We start from the raw sequence: 26593 nt of genomic DNA, 5'->3' as shown, positions 1-26593 counted from the left end.
ACACAAAGCACAGAGAGTGAACACTGAAACAAGCTGCCTCATTCCAGTTTATATTTGTCCAACCTATTTTTATGTTACCCAAGTAATAGCTTTTATATCCTTTTACTCATGTACGAATTAATTGCTCTACCATATTGTATTACTTTTCTCACTACTACTACTACTACCACTAGTGAACATCGAAATGGTACCTCACTAGTATTCACCTCACTCTGAGCCTTTATATACCCTCTGTGTCCATGTATTGTTTGTAATGGCTTGATAAAGCTCCTGGAGAGCGAAACGTTGCCACAATAAATGTCACATTAGTTGCACTTGTGTCCTTTTACTTTACATATTGTCGGTAATTCTACCAACTTTATTACGAGGGTTATTTTCATTACCAAGGGCAAGTACCTTACACTTATCCACATTAAACTTCATCTGCCATTTTTCAGACCAAGACATTAATTTGTTCAAATCGTCCTGGAGTTCATTGATATCCTCCTCAGAGTAAATTATACGGCCTATCTTTGTATCATCAGCAAACTTACTCATGTCACTAGTAATCCCTTCATCAAGGTCATTAATGTAAATTATGAACAGGAGAGGGCCTAAAACTGATCCTTGTGGAATGCCACTAGTGACTAATCCCCATTCAGATTTCACTCCATTAATGGTAACTCTCTGCTTTCTATTGGTAAGCCATGCCTCAATCCATGCTAGAACTTTACCTCCTATACCATGAGCTGCCACTTTTCTTAAGAGTCTCTTGTGAAGTACTCTGTCTAAGGCTTTACTAAAATCCAAATAAACAATATCATATTCCTTATCACTGTCAACTGCCTCAAATGTTCTATTGAAGAACGTCAGTAAGTTTGTCAGGCAGGAACGACCTCTCGTGAATCCGTGCTGAGATTCATTTATCAAGTTATGCTCTTCAATGTGACTTCTGATAATGTCAGCTATAATCGATTCTAATAACTTGCCCACTATAGATGTCAGGCTTGTTAGGTAAGACACATATGCAACAGTTAGGTATCTTTATTATGAAACGTTTCGCCTACACAGTAGGCTTCTTCAGTCAAATACAGAAAAGTTGGTAGAAGCAGAAGATACTTGAAGACGATGTAATCAGTCCATCACCCTTAAAGTTTTGAGGTGGTCAGTCCCTCAGTCTGGAGAAGAGCATTGTTCCATAGTATGAAACAATATTGTAATAAAGTTGGTAGAATTACCGACAATATGTAAAGTAAAAGGACACAAGTGCAACTAATGTGACATTTATTGTGGCAACGTTTCGCTCTCCAGGAGCTTTATCAAGCTTGATAAAGCTCCTGGAGAGCGAAACGTTGCCACAATAAATGTCACATTAGTTGCACTAATGAAACAATATTGTTTCATACTATGGAACAATGCTCTTCTCCAGACTGAGGGACTGACCACCTCAAAACTTTAAGGGTGATGGACTGATTACATCGTCTTCAAGTATCTTCTGCTTCTATCAACTTTTCTGTACTTGACTGAAGAAGCCTACTGTGTAGGCGAAACGTTTCATAATAAAGATACCTAACTGTTGCATATGTGTCTTACCTAACAACCTGTCGGTATTTTATACCATTTTAATATTCAATATGTCAGGCTTATTGGACGGTAATTTGAAGGAGTGGACTTATCCCCTGATTTGAATATAGGAACCACATTAGCCATCTTCCACAACTCTGGCACAACACTGGTAAGGATGGATGCATTGAATACACTCGTTAATGGCTGACTAAGCTCCATCTTGCATTCCTTAAGTACCCGGGGACTTATTTTGCTTCAGTTTGTCTATCTGTTTAATAACCATGTCCCTCGTGACAGTAATATTAGTTAACTTAAATTCATCAGGAACTAAGTAATCGTTGATTACTGGAATCTCATTTACATTTTCCTGTGTAAAAACTGACAATGTTCTTATGTTCTTATGATAGCAATGAACTCCAGGAGAATTTGGACAAATTAATGTCTTGGTCTGAAAAATGGCAGATGAAGTTCAATGTGGATAAGTGTAAGATACTAGTCCTTGGTAATGAAAATAACCCTCGAAGCTATAATCTAAGTGAAGTAGAGCTTGATCATACAGAATGTGAAAAAGACTTGGGAGTCATGGTAAGCAGAAACCTGAAGCCAAGACAGCAGTGCCTTAGTGTGCGCAACAAGGCTAGCAGATTACTTAGATTTATCTTAAGAAGTATAAGTAACAGAAGTCCAAAAGTTATTTTACAGCTGTATACATCACCAGTGAAGCCTCATTTAGATTATTCTGTTCAGTTTTGGTCTCCTTACTGCAGAATGGAAATACACTCATTAGAGAACATACAGAGAAGAATGACTAAAATGATTTACTGTGTAAGGAATCTCCTGTATGAAGATAGACCTAAAGCTTTAAATCTCCACTCTCTGGAGAGACGTAGAATGAGGGGAGACATCATTGAAGTGTATAAGTGGATAACGGGCATAAACAAAGGAGATATTAATAAAATACTGAGGGTGTCGAACCAGGTAAGAACAAGAAATAATGGATTTAAGTTGGATAAGTTTAGATTTAGAAAGGACATAGGTAAGTACTGGTTTTCTAACAGAGTTGTGGATGTGTACGAATGGTATATAATACCGACAAGATGAGAGTAAGACACATATGCAACATCTGGGTATCTTTATTGTAGACGTTTCGCCATCCAGTGGCTTTATCAATACAAATTCTAGGACATAACTTGAAGACAGTAGAACTATGTACAGAAGATGAGGTAATCAGTCCCTCAACCTAGGAGTAGGTGCGAACAGCACCATAGTCGTGGAGATTCTCCACGACTATGGTGCTGTTCGCACCTACTCCTAGGTTGAGGGACTGATTACCTCATCTTCTGTACATAGTTCTACTGTCTTCAAGTTATGTCCTAGAATTTGTATTGATAAAGCCACTGGATGGCGAAACGTCTACAATAAAGATACCCAGATGTTGCATATGTGTCTTACTCTCATCAGAGTTGTGGATGCATGGAACAATCTTCCCAGTAGGGTGATAGAGGTAGCTTTAAGAAGAGACTGGACAAATATATGAGTGGGAGGGGCTGGGTTTGATTGGTATCATTGGGTACGGGAGTTATTTCTTGGGTAGCTTTAGGTAGAGGTTGTTTTAATAATGACCTGCCTTGTATGGACCAGTAGGCCTTCTGCAGTGTTCCTCCATTCTTGTGTTCTTATGTTCTCATATAATGATTAATATTTTTGTGTGTATGTCATCAGGTGGTCAGTGAACATCATCTATGAGTTATCTTATTGCTACATTGGAATGATGGCAGTAGTTATAACTCTCATAGTCAGCAACGTTGTCTCCTTCTGCACAGGTAATATTAATTACTTTCAACCTTTGCACGCAATTGTATTTTCGCTATTTGTGTGTGTGTGTACTCACCTAATTGCACTCACCTCATTGTGGTTGCAGGGGTCCAGACTCAGCTCCTGGCCCCGCCTCTTCAATGAGCGCTACTAGGTCCTCTCTCTCCCTGCTTCATGAGCTTAAAGCTATGTATGGTTTCTATTGCCTCCACTACTTCACTTGATAGGCTATTCCACTTCCTGACTACTCTATGACTGAAGAAACACTTCCTAACATCCCTTTGACTCATCTGAGTCTTCCACTCCCAATTGTGACCCCTTGTTTCTGTCCCCTCTCTGGAACATCCTGTCTCTGTCCAACTTGTCTATTCCACGCAGTATTTTGTATGTCGTTATCAAGTCTTCCCTAACCCTCCTGTCCTCCAGTGTCATCAGACCGATTTCCCTTAACCTTTCTTCGTAGGACATTACCCTTAGCTCTGGAACTAACCTTGTCGCAAACCTTTTGCACTTTCTCTGATTTCTTGACGTGCTTGATCAAGTGGGGGTTTCAAACAGGTGCTGCATACTCCAGTATGGGCCTGATGTACAAGGTGTACAGTGTCTTGAACGATTCCTTACTAAGGTATTGGAGCACTATTCTCCCGTTTGCCAGGCGCCCATATGCTGCAGCAGTTTTCTGGCTCATGTGTGCTTCCTCAGACATGCTCGGTGTTATATTCACCCCAAGATCTTTCTCCTTGAGCGAGGTTTGTAGTCTTTGGCCACCTAGCCTATACTCCGTCTGCAGTCTTCTTTGCCCTCCCCCGATCTTCACAACTTTGCATTTGGCGGGGTTAAATTCGAGAAGCCAGTTGCTGGACCACGTGTCCATCCTGTCCAGGTCTCTTTGAAGTCTTACCTGATCCTCATTTGATTTAATTCTCCTCATTAACTTCACATCATCTGCGAACAGGGACACTTCTGAGTCTAACCCTTCCATTATGTCATTCACATATACCAGAAATAGCACTGGTTCTAGGACCGACTCCTGTGGGACCCTGCTTGTCACAGGTGCCCACTGTGATACCTCATTACGTACCCTGACTCTTGTTGCCTCCCTGTCAGGTATTCTCTGATCCAGTGCAGTGCCCTTCCTGTTATACGCGCCTGATCCTCTAGCTTCTACACTAATCTCCCGTGAGGAACTGTGCCAAAGACCTTCTTGTAGTCCAAAAAGATGCAATCAACCCACCCCTCTCTCTCGTGTCTTACTTTTCTTACTTTATCATAAAGCTCCAGTAGGTTTGTGACACAGGATTTGCCTTCCATAAATCTATGCAGGTTGACGTTTATACTCTTGTTCCATTCCAGGTATTCCACCACTCTCCTCCTGATAATCTTCTCCATGACTTTGTATACTGTACATGTCAGTGATACTGGTCTATAGTTTAGTGCCTCTTTTCTGTCTCTTTTTTAAATATAGGTACTGCATTTGTCGTCTTCCATTCCTCAGGTAGTTGCTCAGTTTCAAAGGATGTGTTGAAGATTGTGGTTAGTGGCACATGCAGCATTTCTGCTCCCTCTCTAAGGACCCAAGGGTAGATGTTGTCTGGTCCCATTGCCTTTGAGGTATCAAGGTCCCTTAGCAGCTTCTTCACCTCCTCCTCAGTTCTGTGTATGTCATCCAACACTTGTTGGTATGTTCCTTGTTGGTGTCCCCCCCCTGTTCTGTCCACCCAAAGGCCTTCCTGTCTCCACTGTAAATATTTCCTTAAATCTCTTGTTGAGCTCCTCACATACCTCTTGATCGCTTCTGGTGAGTTCCCCACCTTCTTTCCTCAGCCTGATCACTGTTGACTGTTGTCTTCCTCCTAATGCGGCTATACAGCAGTTTCAGGTCAGACTTGGCCTTCGATGCTATGTCCTTTTCGTACTGTCGCTGGGCCTTCCCCCACATCTGTGCATACTCGTTCCTGGCTCTTCGACTAGTTGTACTCACCTAGTTGAGGTTGCAGGGGTTGAGTCCGAGCCCCTGGCCCCGCCTCTTCACTGATCGCTACAAGGTCACTCTCCCTGAACCGTGAGCTTTATCATACCTCTGCTTAAAGCTATGTATGGATCCTGCCTCCACTACATCGCTTCCCAAACTATTCCACTTCCTGACAACTCTGTGACTGAAGAAATACTTCCTAACATCCCTGTGATTCATCTGTGTCTTCAACTCCCACCTGTGTCCCCTTGTTACTGTGTCCAATCTCTGGAACATCCTGTCTTTGTCCACCTTGTTAATTCCTTTCAGTATTTTATATGTCGTTATCATGTCCCCCCTATCTCTCCTGTCCTCCAGTGTCGTCAGGTTGATTTCCCTTAACCTCTCCTCGTAGGACATACCTCTTAGCTCTGGGACTAGTCTTGTTGCAAACCATTGCACTTTCTTTAGTTTCTTTACGTGCTTGGCTAGGTGTGAGTTCCAAACTGGTGCCGCATACTCCAATATGGGCCTAACGTACACGGTGTACAGCGTCCTGAACGATTCCTTATTAAGATGTCGGAATGCTGTTCTGAGGTTTGCTAGGCGCCCATATGCTGCAGCCCTTATTTGGTTGATGTGCGCTTCAGATGTGCCTGGTGTTATACTCACCCCAAGATCTTTTTCTTTGAGTGAGGTTTGTAGTCTCTGGCCCCCTAGACTGTACTCCGTCTGCAGTCTTCTTTGCCCTTCCCCAATCTTCATCACTTGGTGGGATCGAACTCCAGGAGCCAATTGCAGGACCAGGTCTGCAGCCTGTCCAGATCCCTTTGTAGTTCTGTCTGGTCTTCGATCGAGTGAATTCTTCTCATCAACTTCACGTCATCTGCAAACAGGGACACCTCAGAGTCTATTCCTTCCGTCATGTCGTTCACAAATACGAGAAACAGCACTGGTCCTAGGACTGACCCCTGTGGGACCCCGCTGGTCACAGGTGCCCACTCTGACACCTCGCCACGTACCATAACTTGCTGGCTGTCTTCCTGACAAGTATTCCCTGATCCATTGTAGTGCCTTCCCTGCTATCCCTGCTTGGTCCTCCAGTTTTTGCACTAATCTCTTGTGTGGAACTGTGTCAAACGCCTTCTTGCAGTCCAAGAATATGCAATCCACCCACCCCTCTCTCTTTTGTCTTACTGCTGTCACCATGTCATAGAACTCCAGTAGGTTTGTGACACAGGATTTCCCATCCCTGAAACCATGTTGGCTGCTGTTGATGAGATCATTCCTTTCTAGGTGTTCCACCACTCTTCTGATAATCTTCTCCATGATTTTGCATACTATACATGTCAGTGACACTGGTCTGTAGTTTAGTGCTTCATGTCTGTCTGATTTTTTTAAAGATTGGGACTACATTTGCTGTCTTTGTGTATGCATGTGTGTGTGTACTCACCTATTTGTGGTTGCAGTGGTTGAGTGACAGCTCGTAGCCCTGCCTCTTCGCTGATCACTACGAAGTCCACTCTCTTCGTGCTCCATGAGCCTTATCGTACCTCTTCTTAGAGCTATGTATGGATCCTGCCTCCACTACATCCCTCTGTAGATTGTTCCACTTCCTGACAACTATATGAATAAAAAAAATGCTTCCTAACATCCCTGTAACTCATCTGAGTTTTCAGCTTCCAGTTGTGACCCCTTGTTGTTGTGTTCCATCTCTGAAACATTCTGTCCCTGTTCACCTTGTCAGTTCCTCTCAATATTTTGTGTGCCGTTATCATGTCTACCCTATCTCTCCTGTCCTTCAGTGTCGTCAGGTTGATTTCCCTTAACTCCTTGAGCTCCGAGACTTGTCTTGTTGCAAACCTTTGCACTTTCTCTAATTTCTTGACGTGCTTGACCAGGTGTAGGTTCCAAACTGGTGCTGCATACTCCAACATGGACCTGAAATACACGGTGTACAGTCTTGAACGATTCCTTATTAAGGTTCTCAAAGCACCCATATGCTGCAGTAGTTATTTGGTTGATGTGGGCCTCAGGAAATGTTCTCGGTACTATACTCACCCCAAGATTCTTTTTCTTGAGTGAGGTTTGCAATCTTTTGACCCCCAAGCGGGTACTCTGTCTCCCGTCTTCTTTGACCTTCCGAAATCCTCATGATTTTGCACTTGGTTGGGTTAAAGTCCAAGAGCCAGTTGCTGGACCATTCTTGCAGCCTGTCCAGATCCCTTTGCAGGCCTATTTGATATTCATTCGGTTGAATTCTTCGTATTAGCTTCACATCGTCTGTAAACAGGGACACCTCTGAATCTATCTTTTCCGTCATATCTTTCCCATATACCAGAAACAGCCCTGGCCATAGGACTGATCTCTGTGGAACCCTGCTCGTCACAGGCGCCCAGTCTGACACCTCGTCACAGGCGCCCACTCTGACACCTCGTCACGTACCATGACTAACTGTTGCCTTCCTGTCAAGTAATCTCTGATCCATTGAAGTGACTTCTCTGTTATACTTGACTGCTCCTCTACCGTTTGCGCTAATGTCTTGTTAGGAGCTGTTGTCAAAAGCCGTCTCATAGTCCAAGAAAATGCAGTCTACACCTCTCTCTCTCTTATCTTACTTTCATAATCTCGTCGTAAAGCTCCAGTAGGTCAGTGACACAGGCTTTCCATTCCTGAAAATGTGTCGGTTGTCTTGTATAATTAGCTAATTCCTTTCAAGATGCTCCACCACTCTTCTGATAACCTTCTCCATGATTTTGCGTACTATACATGTCAGTGATACTGGTCTGTAGTTTACTGCTGCCTGTCTATCTCCTTTCTTAAAAATTGGAACTACATTTGCTGTCTTCCACACCTCAAGTAATTTCCCTGTTTCGATAAATGTGTTGAACATTGTAGTTAGTGGTACACACAGCAGCTCCGGTCCTTCTCTCAGGACTCACAGAGAGAGAGGGATGTTGTCCAGTTCCACCGCCTTTGAGGTAACTAGTTCATTTAACAGCCTCTTCACCTACTCCTCGGTTTTGAGTATTTTGTTCAGTTCTTTTTGGTCTACCCCCACCATTTTGGCTTTCTGCAGTCCTTTCTGTCTCCACTGAAAATAATTCCTTAAATCTCACGTTGAGCTCTTCACATATTTTTGGTCCTTGACTGTTGTTTATCTCCTGATGTGGACGTACAAAAGCTTCAGGTCTAACTTGGTTTTCAATACTATGTCATTTTCGTATTGCCGCTGGGCCTCCTTCCTTATCTGTGCATATAAGATCTTTTCTGGCTCTTCGACTAATCTTCTCATTTTCTTGGGTTGTTTGTCTTCTATACATTTTCAATTCTCTGGTAACACAATTTGGGTGAAACAAGGGCTCGTTCTGGTCTTCCCATTATTTCTGTTCCCCTTGGGTATGATCCTCTTCTCTGCCTCCTTGCATTTTGTTATCACATATTCCATCATTTCATTTACTGATTTTCCCATCAGTTTTCTTTCCCACTGAGCCTAATGCATGAAATATCTCATGCCTGTGTAGTCCCATCTTATGTAGTTTGGCTTCTCCTGTCCTACTCTTCCCACTCCACAAGTAACTTTACTATGTATTCAAAGCTCAGGACTACGTGATCACTAACTCTGAGGGGCCTTTCATATGTGATGTCTTCAATGTCTGAACCACTCAAAGTGAATATGAGGTCCAGTCTTGTTGGTAGCGTCCGTAATGTGTTGATGCATGAGGTTTTCCAGTATCAGCTCCATCATCTTAGCCCTCCACGTTTCTGGTCCCCCACGTAGCTCTAGGTTTTCCAGTAAGTCTCTTTGTAATTGAAATCACCCAAAACTTGATACCCTGCCCTGCCCACGTGGGCCCTTCTGGCCACTTCAGCTAATGTATCAACCAATGCTCTGTTGCTCTCATCATATTCTTGTCTTGACCTCCTGCTATTCTGTGATGGGTTGTACATTATTGTAATCTCCACCTTGGGAACCCCTAGTCTGACATGTTCCTACTATATAGTCCCTTCTTTTACCCCTCAGTCCCCTCCTTCCAACTTCTCAAAACTCCACTGGCTTTTGATGAGCAGCGCAACTCCTCCACCCCCTTCTATTCTCTATCTTTTTTCAAGATGTGATATCCAGTTGGAAAGAATGCATCTGTTATCATTCCTGTGAGTTTGGTTTCCATTAATGCTATGATGTCTGGTGAAGTCTCCATGATTCTTTCTTGCCACTCCTCATGCTTATTCATTATTCCCTCTGCATTGGGGTTCCATATCTTCAATTTCTTTTCCAAATCTGTCTTCTGTGTGGCATGTGGGGGCTGGGGGAGTGGGAGACCCAAGAGGGTGCAATAGAAGGCTTGTGTGTGAGTAGGGTTTGTACTGGATAATGGGGGCTGTGTGGAGTGTAGTTTGTTTTGCGTTAATATGTTTGGTTGTGGGGTTCTGTGGGTGGTTGTACCTGCTGCAGCTCCTCTGACTCTGGTTGACCCTGCTGATTCTAGCCTTGTCTCTCTTGCCCCTTTCGCCTTTGTATCCTCTCTCTCTCTCTCTGTTTCTGCCATTCTGTTCTCGTTCTGTCATGGTCTAGGTACAGCCGGTGATATTTTCTTGTTTCCTTTAGCTTTGGTTTCTTCTGCAGGATAATTTTTTGCCCTGTTTCTGTCTTGAAAATCAATATGACTGTCTGATTTCTTCCCCTACAGTATCATCTAATTCTCTGAAAATTAATCATTTTGATCATGTTCTCTCCTGTTTGATGATATTTTCAATCTCTTTTATCTCTCCCTGTCCTCGCTTCAGACTTCTGAAGCCCATGAAAAAAAACTGACCACTCCCTCTCCTCTTCCCAGTGTTTTTCCCTCCACATCTTGGGTCACATTTAAACACTTCCTGAATCTCCCATTGGCCTGATAACACTTTTTCTACCTACAATCCACTCACTTACTGCCATCCCTGTGCCCAACAACATGCCACTTCTATTCCTCGACATTTCATGGTGGCCTGATAGGGCCTCTATATATAGAACTTAACTCCTTACTTTCCTTTAGTCAGTTTGTTGGATATTGGTGTACTTGCTCCTGATACCATGCCCCTTCTGTTCTTAGCTTTGTATCCTGCTTCAGCATTCTCATTTCATTTTTTTTAGGCTCTGTATCCCAGCTTCTGCAGCTTTGGTTCATAATTCCCACGTTTTGCTCTCTGCATCCATCTTCTCTATTTTAGCAATAACCTCATCTAACTTCTTTTTCCTCTCTTGTGCCATCCTTCTCCTTAGATCTTCCGTCCATTCTTCCTTTCCACACACACACATGCACACACAGTGTATGTGTGTGTGTATTTGTGTATGTACACACCTATATGTGCTCACCTATATGTGGTTGTAGGGGTTGAGTCATAGCTTCTGGCCCTGCCTTTTTACTGGTTAATATTAAGTCACTCTCTCCCTGCTCCATGAGCTTTATCATACCTCTCATTAAAGCTATGTATGGAATTTGCCTTCACTACTTCACTCTCTAGATTATTCCACTTCCTGACAACTCTAAGGCTAAGAAAATAATTCCTAACATCTCTATGACTCATCTGGGTTTTCAGCTTCCAACTATGGCCCCTTGCTCCTGAAACCCATCTCTGAAACATGGCACCCCTGTCCACCTTGTCAATTCATCTCAGTATTTAATATGTCGTTATCATATCCCCCATATCCTTCCTATCCTTTAGTGTCATCAGATCGAGTTCCCTTAAGCTCTCATAAGATATACCGATCAGTTCTGGGACTAGTCTTGTTACAAACTTTTGCTCTTTCTCTAATTTACTTATATGTTTGGCTAGGTGTGGGCTCCAAACAGGTGCGGCATACTCTAATATATGCCTAACGTACATGGTGTACAGGGTCCTGAACGATTCCTTATTGAGATGCCGGAATGCTATTCTCAGGTTTGATAAATGCCTGTATGCTGCAGCAGTTATTTGGTTGATGTGCTCCTCAGGAGATGTGCCTGGTGTTATACTCACCCCAAGATACTTTTCCTTGAGTGAGGTTTGTAGTCTCTTGCCCCCTAGACTGTACACCATCTGCGGTCTTCTTTGACCTTCCCCATTCTTCATGGCTTTCAACTTGATGAGGTTGAACTCCAGGAGCCACTTTCTGGACCAGGCCTGCAGCCTGTCCAGATGTCTTTGTAGTTCTGCCTGGTCCTCGTTCAACTGAATTCTTCTAATCAACTTCAAATCATATGCAAGCAGTGACACTTCTGAGTCTATTCCTTCCGGCGTGTTATTCACATATACCAGAAAGACCACCGGTCTTAAGGCTGACCACTGTGGAACCCTGCTCGTTACAGGCGCCCACTCTGACACCTTGTCATGTACCATGACTCGCTGATGTCTTCCCGACAGGTACTCCCCGATCAAATGCAGTGCCTTCCCTGTTATCCCTGCCTGATCCTCCAGCTTTTGCACTAATCTATTCTTTGGAACTGTGTCAAACCCCTTCTTAGAGTCGAAGAAAATGCAATCGACCTACTCCTCTCTTTCTTGTCTTACTGCTGTCACCCTGTCACAGAACTCCAGTAGGTTTGTGAAACAGGATTTCCCGTCCCTGAAACCGAGCAGATTGTCGTTGATAAGCTCATTCCTTTCTAGGTGCTTCACCACTCTTCTCTTGATAATCTTCTCCATGACTATGCATACTGTACATGTCAGTGTCTCTCTCCTTTTAAAAAATTGGGACTACATTTGCTGTCTTCCATACCTCTGGTAGTCACCCTGTTTCGATAGATGTGTTGAAGATTGTTGTTAGTGGTACACATATCGCCTCTGCTCCCTCTCTCAGGACCCATGGAGAGGTGTTATCCGGCCCCATCACCTTTAAGGTATCTTGCTTACTTAGCAGCCTCTTAACTTCTTCCTTGGTTGTGTATATTGTGTCCAACACTTGATGGTGTACCCCACCTCTCTATCATTCTAGAGTCTCTCCTGTGTCCTCAGTGTGCGTGTGTGTGTGAGTGTGTGTGTGTGCATTGCCTGTGCGTGTGCATGTGCGTGTGTGAGTACTGTGTGTACTGATCCATCTGTACTCACCTATTTGAGATTGTACGGGTAGATTCTTGTATTCATGCCCTGTGTTTCAGCTTGCCATTTGCCAGGTTCCCGCCTTAGTAGCCTCGTTGAGTCTGCTTCCACCACTGCCTCATCGACATCATTTTCCTTTCTGACAACTTGGTGAATGAAGAAATGCTTTCCTGACATCATTTTGAATCATGTCTTCATCTTCCAGCTTTGTCCTCCAGTTTCCATTTTCTACCTTTCAAACATCCTGTCCTTTAGCTAACCTCTCAATTCCCCTGGGTAATTCTTATGTTTTTATAATGTCTTCCCTGGTTCTTCTGTCCTTCAACATCGTTAAATTCAATTTAAATAACTACTCCTCATAGATCAAGCCCCTCAGTTCAGGAACAAGCTTTGTTGCATACCTCTGCACTTTCTCCAGTATCTTAATATACTTTTTCAGGTGTGGGTTCCATACTGGTGCTGCTTATTTCAAGATAGACCTCACGTATGTTGTATCAAGGGCCTGGTATAATTCTCTGTTGGGTTTCCTGAAGGCCACTCTTTGATTTGACAGATGAGCATTGGCTGCGGAGGTTATCTAACTGATGTGAACTGATGTGAGAGCATAGTGCCTGGTAATTTACCAGACACTATGCTCTTCTTCAAGTTCTTCTCACTGAGTGAAATTTGCAGTCTTTGTCCCTTTAGCCTATACCCCATTTTCAGTCTTGTTGCTACTGCTCCAACATTTATGACCTCACAGGTCTCACCCCACATTCGCGAGTTCCACTTTTGCGGGTTTCGAACATTCGCGAATGCCCAGCCGCCCAATCATATTTAAAATATGTCATTTCATATGTTAGGAATTGTGGCGGTGGCAGAGTTTGTTTGGAGATAGAACAAGATAGTCTTTCAATATGACACTAATATCAACTCTATGGCTTATTTATCTATTAAAATTCATCTATTATGATATAATAAATAATATTAATAACATAGAAACATGACATATACTCTAGAATGAATGAAATATGTCATTATGTCACTAGTGTTGTATTGTTGTTGTTGTTGGGTGTATAAGTGCCACTGAGAGCATAAGCCGTATATAGTTTTGGCGAAGGCTACAGCAGAGGTGGTAGAGGCAGTGGTGTTGTCAGTCGCCCTGTATAACTTCAACAACATTGGAGGAGTTAGGTTTGTGCTGTCCTTTTTCTATTGATTAATCGCTTAACTTACTTGCTACACTATTAATGCTACACTTTATTGCTGGCTGGTACTACAGCTTATATCGACTCATGCTGCTTTAATATTATACATATCGTAGAACCAGTGAAGAAGGCACATTGTCCCCTCTCTCTTCTTCCTCCAATTTGGTACTCTACTACGAGTTCTTTCATTCTATAGTTTTTCTCACCTTTACCATGGAACTGGCACTAGTACAATATTTTATGATGTTTTCATGTATTTTATGATTGTTCATGGTTCAGTAGTTAAGGAAGCAGTAAATTATATTATTATATTTTTGTGGAACATACTGTATATTTTCCGAAAATAAAGTGTGTTTTGTATGTAAATTGATAGAATATATTGTAGTTAATAAAAATTAATTTGTAAATAAATAAAGAACCAGCGAGAGTGGTGAGCGTCGCTGGGGAAGGGGAGTCGCCATTGTTTTTGAATTGACAAGATAACATTAGTGAAAATCAGAAGAATTTTCGTCACTCTTGAGGTTAAATTGTGTTTAAAACCTCTCAAATAGGAGCCGAAATTGTTGGATTTGCAGTCCTGCAGAAGGTGAGATTTAGGCGACTTAACAGGACTCCATAATTAGATGGGAATAGGATAAATTAACCCAGGTGATGTCTATTTATGTTGAAATTCTGGCCAGTATTTTCTTCATATTTTAGGCAGGTGTTTGTGTATGACACACCAAGTAATCTCCAGACAAATTGGTGAGTGTTATTATAAATTCTCCTTCAATATGTATGTAATCATTTATTAAATTTAACACACAGTCCACATATTTATATTAATGTTTTACTGGAATTCCTGGTGATGTATATTTCATTTGAAAGTAATATAGGTCCAGAGTGACTTGTGGAGATATGAGTGGAGTAGGTATCGAACGAGGACATATTTTGCCACCTAGGATGTCCTAAAATTCCTTCATGTCTCTGTAACCTTGATAAAGAATAATTATCATTGTTACTTTTATAAAATTACTAGTGTGTATCTAATGAGATTCATCTAAGTAATTTTAATTTTCCATAATTTCCCTACAATATATCTGTGCACTAAACAATCGCGATTTTTCAACATTCGTAAGGTTCTTGATCCCCGAACCCTCGTGAATGTGGAGGGAGACCTGTAGTTGGACTGAATTCAAGTAACTTCTTATCTGACCAATCTAGCGACGTGCACATATACTTTGGAGCATTTCCATGTCAATATTTGTTTTCATTCTGCTCCTCTGTTTCACATCATCAAACAGGTATATGTCTGAATCTGTTCCATCTGGAATGCCATTCTCAAAAATCACTAACAGAATTGGTTCTATTACCGATCTTTATGGAATCCCATTCGTTGCTGTTCTTCATTCTGACGTTGCTATGTTGTTCTGTTAGCTCATACTTGGTTGTTACTGCTATGTTGTTCTGTGAGTTCATACTTGGTTGTTACTGCTATGTTGTTCTGTTAGTTCATACTTGGTTGTTACTGCTATGTTGTTGTGTAAGTTCATACTTGGCTGTTACTGCTATGTTGTTCTGTTAGTTCATACTTGGTTGTTACTGCTATGTTGTTCTGTGAGTTCATACTTGGTTGTTACTGCTATATTGTTCTGTAAGTTCATACTTGGTTGTTATTGCTATGTTGTTCTGTTAGTTCATACTTGGTTGTTACTGCTATGTTGTTCTGTGAGTTCATACTTGGTTGTTACTGCTATGTTGTTCTGTTAGTTCATACTTGGTTGTTTCTGCTATGTTGTTCTGTGAGTTCATACTTGGTTGTTACTGCTATGTTGTTCTGTGAGTTCATACTTGGTTGTTACTGCTATGTTGTTCTGTGAGTTCATACTTGGTTGTTACTGCTATGTTGTTCTGTTAGTTCATACTTGGTTGTTACTGCTATGTTGTTCTGTTAGTTCATACTTGGTAGATTCTGCTATGTTGTTCTGTTATTCACACTTGGTTGTTACTGCTATGTTGTTCTGTTAGTTCATACTTGGTTGTTTCTGCTATGTTGTTCTGTTACTTCATACTTGGTTGTTTCTACTATGTTGTTCTGTTAGTTCATACTTGATTGTTTCTGCTGTGTTGTTCTTTGAGTTCATACTTGGTTGTTTCTGCTATGTTGTTTTGTTAGTTCATACTTTGTTACTGTTGTTGTTCTGTAAGTTCATACTTGTTTGTTACTGCTATGTTGTTCTGTTAGTTCATACTTGGTTGTTTCTGCTATGTTGTTCTGTTAGTTCATACTTGGTTGTTTCTGCTATGTTGTTCTGTTAGTTCATACTTTTTTGTTACTGCTATGTTGTTCTGTTATTTCACACTTGGTTGTTTCTGCTATGTTGTTCTGTGAGTTCATACTTGGTTGTTTCTGCTATGTTGTTCTGTTAGTTCATACTTGGTTGTTTCTGCTATGTTGTTCTGTTAGTTCATACTTGGTTGTTACTGCTATGTTGTTCTGTTAGTTCATACTTGGTTGTTACTGCTTTGTCTGTTAGTTCATCTTGGTTGTTTCTGCTATGTTGTTCTGTTAGTTCATACTTGGTTGTTACTGCTATGTTGTTCTGTTAGTTCATACTTGGTTGTTTCTGCTATGTTGTTCTGTTAGTTCATACTTGGTTGTTTCTGCTATGTTGTTCTGTTAGTTCATACTTGGTTGTTACTGCTATGTTGTTCTGTTAGTTCATACTTGGTTGTTACTGCTATGTTGTTCTGTTAGTTCATACTTGGTTGTTACTGCTATGTTGTTCTGTGAGTTCATACTTGGTTGTTACTGCTATGTTGTTCTGTTAGTTCATACTTGGTTGTTACTGCTATGTTGTTCTGTTAGTTTATTCTTGGTTGTTTCTGCTATGTTGTTCTGTGAGTTCATACTTGGTTGTTACTGCTATGTTGTTCTGTTAGTTCATACTTGGTTGTTACTGCTTTGTTGTTCTGTGAGTTCATACTTGGTTGTTACTGCTATGTTGTTCCGTGAGTTCATACTTAGTTGTTACTGCTATGTTGTTCTGCGAGTTCATACTTGGTTGTTACTGCTATGTTGTTCTGTTAGTTCATACTTGGTTGTTTCTGGTATGTTGTTCTGTTAGTTCGTACTTGGTTGTTTCTGCTATGTTGTTCTGTTAGTTCATACTTGGTTGTTTCTGCTATGTTGTTCTGTTAGTTCATACTTGGTTGTTTCTGCTATGTTGTTCTGTTAGTTCATACTTGGTTGTTACTGCTATGTTGTTCTGTTAGTTCATACTTGGTTGTTACTGCTATGTTGTTCTGTGAGTTCATACTTGGTTGTTACTGCTATGTTGTTCTGTTAGTTCATACTTGGTTGTTTCTGCTATGTTGTTCTGTTAGTTCATACTTGGTTGTTTCTGCTATGTTGTTCTGTTAGTTCATACTTGGTTGTTACTGCTATGTTGTTCTGTTAGTTCGTACTTGGTTGGTTGTTTCTGCTTGTTGTTCTGTTAGTTCATACTTGGTTGTTTCTGCTATGTTGTTCTGTTAGTTCATACTTGGTTGTTTCTGCTATGTTGTTCTGTTAGTTCATACTTGGTTGTTACTGCTATGTTGTTCTGTTAGTTCATACTTGGTTGTTACTGCTATGTTGTTCTGTTAGTTCATACTTGGTTGTTTCTGCTATGTTGTTCTGTTAGTTCATACTTGGTTGTTTCTGCTATGTTGTTCTGTTAGTTCATACTTGGTTGTTACTGCTATGTTGTTCTGTGAGTTCATACTTGGTTGTTACTGCTATGTTGTTCTGTTAGTTCATACTTGGTTGTTACTGCTATGTTGTTCTGTTAGTTCATACTTGGTTGTTACTGCTATGTTGTTCTGTTAGTTCATACTTGGTTGTTACTGCTATGTTGTTCTGTTAGTTCATACTTGGTTGTTACTGCTATGTTGTTCTGTTAGTTCATACTTGGTTGTTACTGCTATGTTGTTCTGTTAGTTCATACTTGGTTGTTACTGCTATGTTGTTCTGTTAGTTCATACTTGGTTGTTACTGCTATGTTGTTCTGTTAGTTCATACTTGGTTGTTACTGATATGGTGTTCTGTTAGTTCATACTTGGTTGTTTCTGCTATGTTTGTTCTATGTTGTTTAGTTCTGTTAGTTCATTCTTGGCTGTTACTGCTATGTTGTTCTGTTATTTCATACTTGGTTGTTACTGCTATATTGTTCTGTAAGTTCATACTTGGCTGTTACTGCTATGTTGTTCTGTTATTTCATACTTGGTTGTTACTGCTATGTTCTTCTGTAAGTTGATACTTGGCTGTTACTGCTATGTTGTTCTGTGTGTTCATACTTGGTTGTTACTGCTATGTTGTTCTGTTAGTTCATACTTGGTTGTTTCTGCTTTGCTGTTCTGTTAGTTCATAGTTGGTTGTTTCTGCTATGTTGTTCTGTGAGTTCATACTTGGTTGTTACTGCTGTGTTGTTCTGTGAGTTCATACTTGGTTGTTACTGCTATGTTGTTCTGTAAGTTCATACTTGGCTGTTACTGCTATGTTGTTCTGTTAGTTCATACTTGGTTGTTACTGCTATGTTGTTCTGTTAGTTCATACTTGGTTGTTACTGCTATGTTGTTCTGTGAGTTCATACTTGGTTGTTACTGCTATGTTGTTCTGTTAGTTCATACTTGGTTGTTTCTGCTATGTTGTTCTGTTAGTTCATACTTGGTTGTTACTGCTATGTTGTTCTGTTAGTTCATACTTGGTTGTTACTGCTATGTTGTTCTGTTAGTTCATACTTGGTTGTTTCTGCTATGTTGTTCTGTTAGTTCATACTTGGTTGTTTCTGCTATGTTGTTCTGTTAGTTCATACTTGGTTGTTACTGCTATGTTGTTCTGTTAGTTCATACTTGGTTGTTTCTGCTATGTTGTTCTGTTAGTTCATACTTGGTTGTTACTGCTATGTTGTTCTGTTAGTTCATACTTGGTTGTTTCTGCTATGTTGTTCTGTTAGTTCATACTTGGTTGTTTCTGCTATGTTGTTCTGTTAGTTCATACTTGGTTGTTTCTGCTATGTTGTTCTGTTAGTTCATACTTGGTTGTTTCTGCTATGTTGTTCTGTTAGTTCATACTTGGTTGTTTCTGCTATGTTGTTCTGTTAGTTCATACTTGGTTGTTTCTGCTATGTTGTTCTGTTAGTTCATACTTGGTTGTTTCTGCTATGTTGTTCTGTTAGTTCATACTTGGTTGTTTCTGCTATGTTGTTCTGTTAGTTCATACTTGGTTGTTTCTGCTATGTTGTTCTGTTAGTTCATACTTGGTTGTTTCTGCTATGTTGTTCTGTTAGTTCATACTTGGTTGTTTCTGCTATGTTGTTCTGTTAGTTCATACTTGGTTGTTTCTGCTATGTTGTTCTGTTAGTTCATACTTGGTTGTTACTGCTATGTTGTTCTGTTAGTTCATACTTGGTTGTTACTGCTATGTTGTTCTGTTAGTTCATACTTGGTTGTTTCTGCTATGTTGTTCTGTTAGTTCATACTTGGTTGTTTCTGCTATGTTGTTCTGTTAGTTCATACTTGGTTGTTACTGCTATGTTGTTCTGTTAGTTCATACTTGGTTGTTACTGCTATGTTGTTCTGTTAGTTCATACTTGGTTGTTTCTGCTATGTTGTTCTGTTAGTTCATACTTGGTTGTTTCTGCTATGTTGTTCTGTTAGTTCATACTTGGTTGTTACTGCTATGTTGTTCTGTTAGTTCATACTTGGTTGTTACTGCTATGTTGTTCTGTTAGTTCATACTTGGTTGTTACTGCTATGTTGTTCTGTTAGTTCATACTTGGTTGTTACTGCTATGTTGTTCTGTTAGTTCATACTTGGTTGTTTCTGCTATGTTGTTCTGTTAGTTCATACTTGGTTGTTTCTGCTATGTTGTTCTGTTAGTTCATACTTGGTTGTTTCTGCTATGTTGTTCTGTTAGTTCATACTTGGTTGTTTCTTCTATGTTGTTCTGATAGTTCATACTTGGATGTTACTGCTATGTTGTTCTGTGAGTTCATACTTGGTTGTTACTGCTATGTTGTTCTGTTAGTTCATACTTGGTTGTTACTGCTATGTTGTTCTGTGAGTTCATACTTGGTTGTTACTGCTATGTTGTTCTGTGAGTTCATACTTGGTTGTTACTGCTATGTTGTTCTGTGAGTTCATACTTGGTTGTTACTGCTATGTTGTTCTGTGAGTTCATACTTGGTTGTTACTGCTATGTTGTTCTGTTAGTTCATACTTGGTTGTTACTGCTATGTTGTTCTGTGAGTTCATACTTGGTTGTTACTGCTATGTTGTTCTGTGAGTTCATACTTGGTTGTTTCTGCTATGTTGTTCTGTTAGTTCATACTTGGTTGTTTCTGCTATGTTGTTCTGTTAGTTCGTACTTGGTTGTTTCTGCTATGTTGTTCTGTTAGTTCATACTTGGTTGTTACTGCTATGTTGTTCTGTGAGTTCATACTTGGTTGTTACTGCTATGTTGTTCTGTGAGTTCATACTTGGTTGTTACTGCTATGTTGTTCTGTGAGTTCATACTGTGGTTCATACTTGGTTGTTACTGCTATGTTGTTCTTTTAGTTCATACTTGGTTGTTACTGCTATGTTGTTCTGTTAGTTCATACTTGATTGCTTCTGCTATGTTGTTCTGTTAGTTCATACTTGGTTGTTACTGCTATGTTGTTCTGTTAGTTCATACTTGGTTGTTACTGCTATGTTGTTCTGTGAGTTCATACTTGGTTGTTACTGCTATGTTGTTCTGTTAGTTCATACTTGGTTGTTACTGCTATGTTGTTCTGTTAGTTCATACTTGGTTGTTTCTGCTATGTTGTTCTGTTAGTTCATACTTGGTTGTTTCTGCTATGTTGTTCTGTTAGTTCATACTTGGTTGTTACTGCTATGTTGTTCTGTTAGTTCATACTTGGTTGTTACTGCTATGTTGTTCTGTTAGTTCATACTTGGTTGTTTCTGCTATGTTGTTCTGTTAGTTCATACTTGGTTGTTTCTGCTATGTTGTTCTGTTAGTTCATACTTGGTTGTTTCTGCTATGTTGTTCTGTTATTTCATACTTCGTTGTTACTGCTATGTTGTTCTGTTAGTTCATACTTGGTTGTTACTGCTATGTTGTTCTGTTAGTTCATACTTGGTTGTTACTGCTATGTTGTTCTGTGAGTTCATACTTGGTTGTTACTGCTATGTTGTTCTGTTAGTTCATACTTGGTTGTTTCTGCTATGTTGTTCTGTTATTTCATACTTGGTTGTTTCTGCTATGTTGTTCTGTTAGTTCATACTTGGCTATTACTGCTATGTTGTTCTTTTAGTTCATACTTCGTTGTTACTGCTATGTTGTTCTGTTAGTTCATACTTGGTTGTTTCTACAATGTTGTTCTGTTAGTTCATACTTGGTTGTTACTGCTATGTTGTTCTGTTAGTTCATATTTCGTTGTTACTGCTATGTTGTTCTGTTAGTTCATACTTGGTTGTTTCTACAATGTTGTTCTGTTAGTTCATACTTGGTTGTTACTGCTATGTTGTTCTGTTAGTTCATACTTGGTTGTTACTGCTATGTTGTTCTGTTAGTTCATACTTGGTTGTTTCTGCTATGTTGTTCTGTTAGTTCATACTTGGTTGTTTCTGCTATGTTGTTCTGTTAGTTCATACTTGGTTGTTTCTGCTGTATGTTCTGTTAGTTCTGTTAGTTCATACTTGGTTGTTACTGCTATGTTGTTCTGTTAGTTCATACTTGGTTGTTACTGCTATGTTGTTCTGTTAGTTCATACTTGGTTGTTACTGCTATGTTGTTCTGTTAGTTCATACTTGGTTGTTACTGCTATGTTGTTCTGTTAGTTCATACTTGGTTGTTTCTGCTATGTTGTTCTGTTAGTTCATACTTGGTTGTTACTGCTATGTTGTTCTGTTAGTTCATACTTGGTTGTTACTGCTATGTTGTTCTGTTAGTTCATACTTGGTTGTTTCTGCTATGTTGTTCTGTTAGTTCATACTTGGTTGTTTCTGCTATGTTGTTCTGTTAGTTCATACTTGGTTGTTACTGCTATGTTGTTCTGTTAGTTCATACTTGGTTGTTACTGCTATGTTGTTCTGTTAGTTCATACTTGGTTGTTTCTGCTATGTTGTTCTGTTAGTTCATACTTGGCTGTTTCTGCTATGTTGTTCTGTTTGTTCATACTTGGTTGTTTCTGCTATGTTGTTCTGTTAGTTCATACTTGGTTGTTTCTGCTATGTTGTTCTGTTAGTTCATACTTGGTTGTTTCTGCTATGTTGTTCTGTTAGTTCGTACTTGGTTGTTACTGCTATGTTGTTCTGTTAGTTTACTTGTTAGTTCTGCTATGTTGTTCTGCTAGTTCATACTTGGTTGTTACTGCTATGTTGTTCTGTTAGTTCATACTTGGTTGTTACTGCTATGTTGTTCTGTTAGTTCATACTTGGTTGTTTCTGCTATGTTGTTCTGTTAGTTCATACTTGGTTGTTACTGCTATGTTGTTCTGTTAGTTCATACTTGGTTGTTTCTACTATGTTGTTCTGTTAGTTCATACTTGGTTGTTTCTGCTATGTTGTTCTGTTAGTTCATACTTGGTTGTTTCTGCTATGTTGTTCTGTTAGTTCATACTTGGTTGTTTCTGCTATATTGTTCTGTAAGTTCATACTTGGTTGTTACTGCTATGTTGTTCTGTTAGTTCATACTTGGTTGTTTCTGCATACTTGTTGTTTCTGCTATGTTGTTCTGTTAGTTCATACTTGGTTGTTTCTGCTATGTTGTTCTGTTAGTTCATACTTGGTTGTTTCTGCTATGTTGTTCTGTTAGTTCATACTTGGTTGTTTCTGCTATGTTGTTCTGTTAGTTCATATACTTTAGTTGTTTCTGCTATGTTGTTCTGTTAGTTCATACTTTGTTGTTTCTGCTATGTTGTTCTGTTAGTTCATACTTGGTTGTTTCTGCTATGTTGTTCTGTTAGTTCATACTTGGTTGTTACTGCTATGTTGTTCTGTTAGTTCATACTTGGTTTCTTATGTTGTTCTGCTATGTTGTTCTGTTAGTTCATACTTGGTTGTTACTGCTATGTTGTTCTGTTAGTTCATACTTGGTTGTTTCTGCTATGTTGTTCTGTTAGTTCATACTTGGTTGTTTCTGCTATGTTGTTCTGTTAGTTCATACTTGGTTGTTTCTGCTATGTTGTTCTGTTAGTTCATACTTGGTTGTTTCTGTTATGTTGTTCTGTTAGTTTATACTTGGTTGTTTCTGCTATGTTGTTCTGTTAGTTCATACTTGGTTGTTTCTGCTATGTTGTTTTGTTAGTTCATACTTGGTTGTTTCTGCTATGTTATTCTGTTAGTTCATACTTGGCTGTCACTGCTATGTTGTTCTGTTAGTTCATACTTGGTTGTTACTGCTATGTTGTTCTGTTAGTTCATACTTGGTTGTTACTGCTATGTTGTTCTGTTAGTTCATACTTGGTTGTTACTGCTATGTTGTTCTGTTAGTTCATATTTCGTTGTTACTGCTATGTTGTTCTGTTAGTTCATACTTGGTTATTTCTGCTATATTGTTCTGTTAGTTGATACTTGGCTGTTGCTGCTATGTTGTTCTGTTAGTTTATACTTGGTTGTTTCTGTATGTTGTTTTGTTAGTTCATACTTGGTTGTTTCTGCTATGTTATTCTGTTAGTTCATACTTGGCTATCACTGCTATGTTGTTCTGTTAGTTCATACTTGGTTGTTACTGCTATGTTGTTCTGTTAGTTCATACTTGGTTGTTTCTGCTATGTTGTTCTGTTAGTTCATACTTGGTTGTTACTGCTATGTTGTTCTGTTAGTTCATACTTGGTTGTCACTGCTATGTTGTTCTGTTAGTTCATACTTGTTAGTTCATACTTGTTGTTTCTGCTATGTTGTTCTGTTAGTTCATACTTGGTTGTTACTGCTATGTTGTTCTGTTAGTTCATACTTGGTTGTTACTGCTATGTTGTTCTGTTAGTTCATACTTGGTTGTTACTGCTATGTTGTTCTGTTAGTTCATACTTGGTTGTTTCTGCTATGTTGTTCTGTTAGTTCATACTTGGTTGTTTCTGCTATGTTGTTCTGTTAGTTCATACTTGGTTGTTTCTGCTATGTTGTTCTGTTAGTTCATACTTGGTTGTTTCTGCTATGTTGTTCTGTTAGTTCATACTTGGTTGTTTCTGCTATGTTGTTCTGTTAGTTCATACTTGGTTGTTACTGCTATGTTGTTCTGTTAGTTCATACTTGGTTGTTTCTGCTATGTTGTTCTGTTAGTTCATACTTGGTTGTTTCTGCTATGTTGTTCTGTTAGTTCATACTTGGTTGTTTCTGCTATGTTGTTCTGTTAGTTCATACTTGGTTGTTTCTGCTATGTTGTTCTGTTAGTTCATACTTGGTTGTTTCTGCTATGTTGTTCTGTTAGTTCATACTTGGTTGTTTCTGCTATGTTGTTCTGTTAGTTCATACTTGGTTGTTTCTGCTATGTTGTTCTGTTAGTTCATACTTGGTTGTTTCTGCTATGTTGTTCTGTTAGTTCATACTTGGTTGTTACTGCTATGTTGTTCTGTTAGTTCATACTTGGTTGTTACTGCTATGTTGTTCTGTTAGTTCATACTTGGTTGTTTCTGCTATGTTGTTCTGTTAGTTCATACTTGGTTGTTTCTGCTATGTTGTTCTGCTAGTTCATACTTGGTTGTTACTGCTATGTTGTTCTTTTAGTTCATACTTGGTTGTTTCTGCTATGTTGTTCTGTTAGTTCATACTTGTTTGTTTCTGCTATGTTGTTCTGTTAGTTAATGCTTGGTTGTTTCTGCTATGTTGTTCTGTTAGTTCATACTTGGTTGTTACTGCTATGTTGTTCTGTTAGTTCATACTTGGTTGTTTCTGCTATGTTGTTCTGTTAGTTCATACTTGGTTGTTACTGCTATGTTGTTCTGTTAGTTCATACTTGGTTGTTTCTGCTATGTTGTTCTGTTAGTTCATACTTGGTTGTTTCTGCTATGTTGTTCTGTTAGTTCATACTTGGTTGTTTCTGCTATGTTGTTCTGTTAGTTCATACTTGGTTGTTTCTGCTATGTTGTTCTGTTAGTTCATACTTGGTTGTTACTGCTATGTTGTTCTGTTAGTTCATACTTGGTTGTTACTGCTATGTTGTTCTGTTAGTTCATACTTGGTTGTTTCTGCTATGTTGTTCTGTTAGTTCATACTTGGTTGTTACTGCTATGTTGTTCTGTTAGTTCATACTTGGTTGTTACTGCTATGTTGTTCTGTTAGTTCATACTTGTTGTTGTTCATACTTGGTTGTTACTTATGTTGTTCTGTTGCTATGTTGCTTTCTGTTAGTTCATACTTGGTTGTTACTGCTATGTTGTTCTGTTGTTAGTTGGTTGTTTCTGCTATGTTGTTCTGTTAGTTCATACTTGGCTGTTACTGCTATGTTGTTCTGTTTGTTCACACTTGGTTGTTTCTGCTATGTTGTTCTGTTAGTTCATACTTGGTTGTTTCTGCTATATTGTTCTGTAAGTTCATACTTGGTTGTTATTGCTATGTTGTTCTGTTAGTTCATACTTGGTTGTTACTGCTATGTTGTTCTGTGAGTTCATACTTGGTTGTTACTGCTATGTTGTTCTGTTAGTTCATACTTGGTTGTTTCTGTTATGTTGTTCTGTTAGTTAATACTTGGTTGTTTCTGCTATGATGTTCTGTTAGTTCATACTTGGTTGTTTCTGTTATGTTGTTCTGTTAGTTCATACTTGGTTGTTTCTGCTATGTTGTTCTGTTAGTTCATACTTGGTTGTTTCTGCTATGTTGTTCTGTTAGTTCATACTTTGTTGTTTCTACTATGTTGTTCTGTTAGTTCATACTTGGTTGTTTCTGCTATGTTGTTCTGTTAGTTCATACTTGGTTGTTTCTGCTATGTTGTTCTGTTAGTTAATACTTGGTTGTTTCTGCTATGTTGTTCTGTTAGTTCATACTTGGTTGTTACTGCTATGTTGTTCTGTTAGTTCATACTTGGTTGTTTCTGCTATGTTGTTCTGTTAGTTCATACTTGGTTGTTTCTGCTATGTTGTTCTGCTAGTTCATACTTGGTTGTTACTGCTATGTTGTTCTGTTAGTTCATACTTGGTTGTTACTGCTATGTTGTTCTGTTAGTTCATACTTGGTTGTGACTGCTATCTTGTTCTGTAAGTTCATACTTGGTTGTTATTGCTATGTTGTTCTGTTAGTTCATACTTTGCTGTTACTGCTATGTTGTTCTGTTTGTTTACACTTGGTTGTTTCTGCTATGTTGTTCTGTTAGTTCATACTTGGTTGTTTCTGCTATGTTGTTCTGTTAGTTCATACTTGGTTGTTTCTGCTATATTGTTCTGTAAGTTCATACTTGGTTGTTACTGCTATGTTGTTCTGTTAGTTCATACTTGGTTGTTACTTACTGCTATGTTGTTTCTGTTAGTTCATACTTGGTTGTTTCTGCTATGTTGTTCTGTTAGTTCATACTTGTTGTTACTGCTATGTTGTTCTGTTAGTTCATACTTGGTTGTTACTGCTATGTTGTTCTGTTAGTTCATACTTGGTTGTTACTGCTTGGTTCTGTTAGTTTACTTGGTTGTTTCTGCTATGTTGTTCTGTTAGTTCATACTTGGTTGTTTCTGCTATGTTGTTCTGTTAGTTCATACTTGGTTGTTTCTGCTATGTTGTTCTGTTAGTTCATACTTGGTTGTTACTGCTATGTTGTTCTGTTAGTTCATACTTGGTTGTTACTGCTATGTTGCTTTGTTAGTACATAATTGGTTGTTTCTGCTATGTTGTTCTGTGAGTTCATACTTGGTTGTTACTGCTATGTTGTTCTGTTAGTTCATACTTGGTAGATTCTGCTATGTTGTTCTGTTATTCACACTTGGTTGTTACTGCTATGTTGTTCTGTTAGTTCATACTTGGTTGTTTCTGCTATATTGTTCTGTTAGTTCATACTTGGTTGTTTCTGCTATGTTGTTCTGTTACTTCATACTTGGTTGTTTCTGCT

General features: G+C 39.2%; 1 protein-coding gene across 1 annotated transcript in view; it reads left to right on the top strand.

Moving 5' to 3' along the window:
• The window catches only part of LOC128687540 (sodium-coupled monocarboxylate transporter 1-like), a 161722-nt gene that overhangs the window by 130965 nt on the left and 4164 nt on the right, over nt 1-26593 (top strand). The window contains exon 5 of the mRNA XM_070083975.1: nt 3268-3368. Within this exon, the coding sequence (XP_069940076.1) occupies nt 3268-3368 (101 nt within the window). The remainder of the gene's footprint in view (nt 1-3267; nt 3369-26593) is intronic.

The sequence above is a fragment of the Cherax quadricarinatus genome, chromosome 11, assembly GCF_038502225.1.
Source record: "Cherax quadricarinatus isolate ZL_2023a chromosome 11, ASM3850222v1, whole genome shotgun sequence".
Taxonomy (NCBI): Eukaryota; Metazoa; Arthropoda; class Malacostraca; order Decapoda; family Parastacidae; genus Cherax; species Cherax quadricarinatus.
This window is presented reverse-complemented; position numbering and strand designations above follow the sequence as displayed.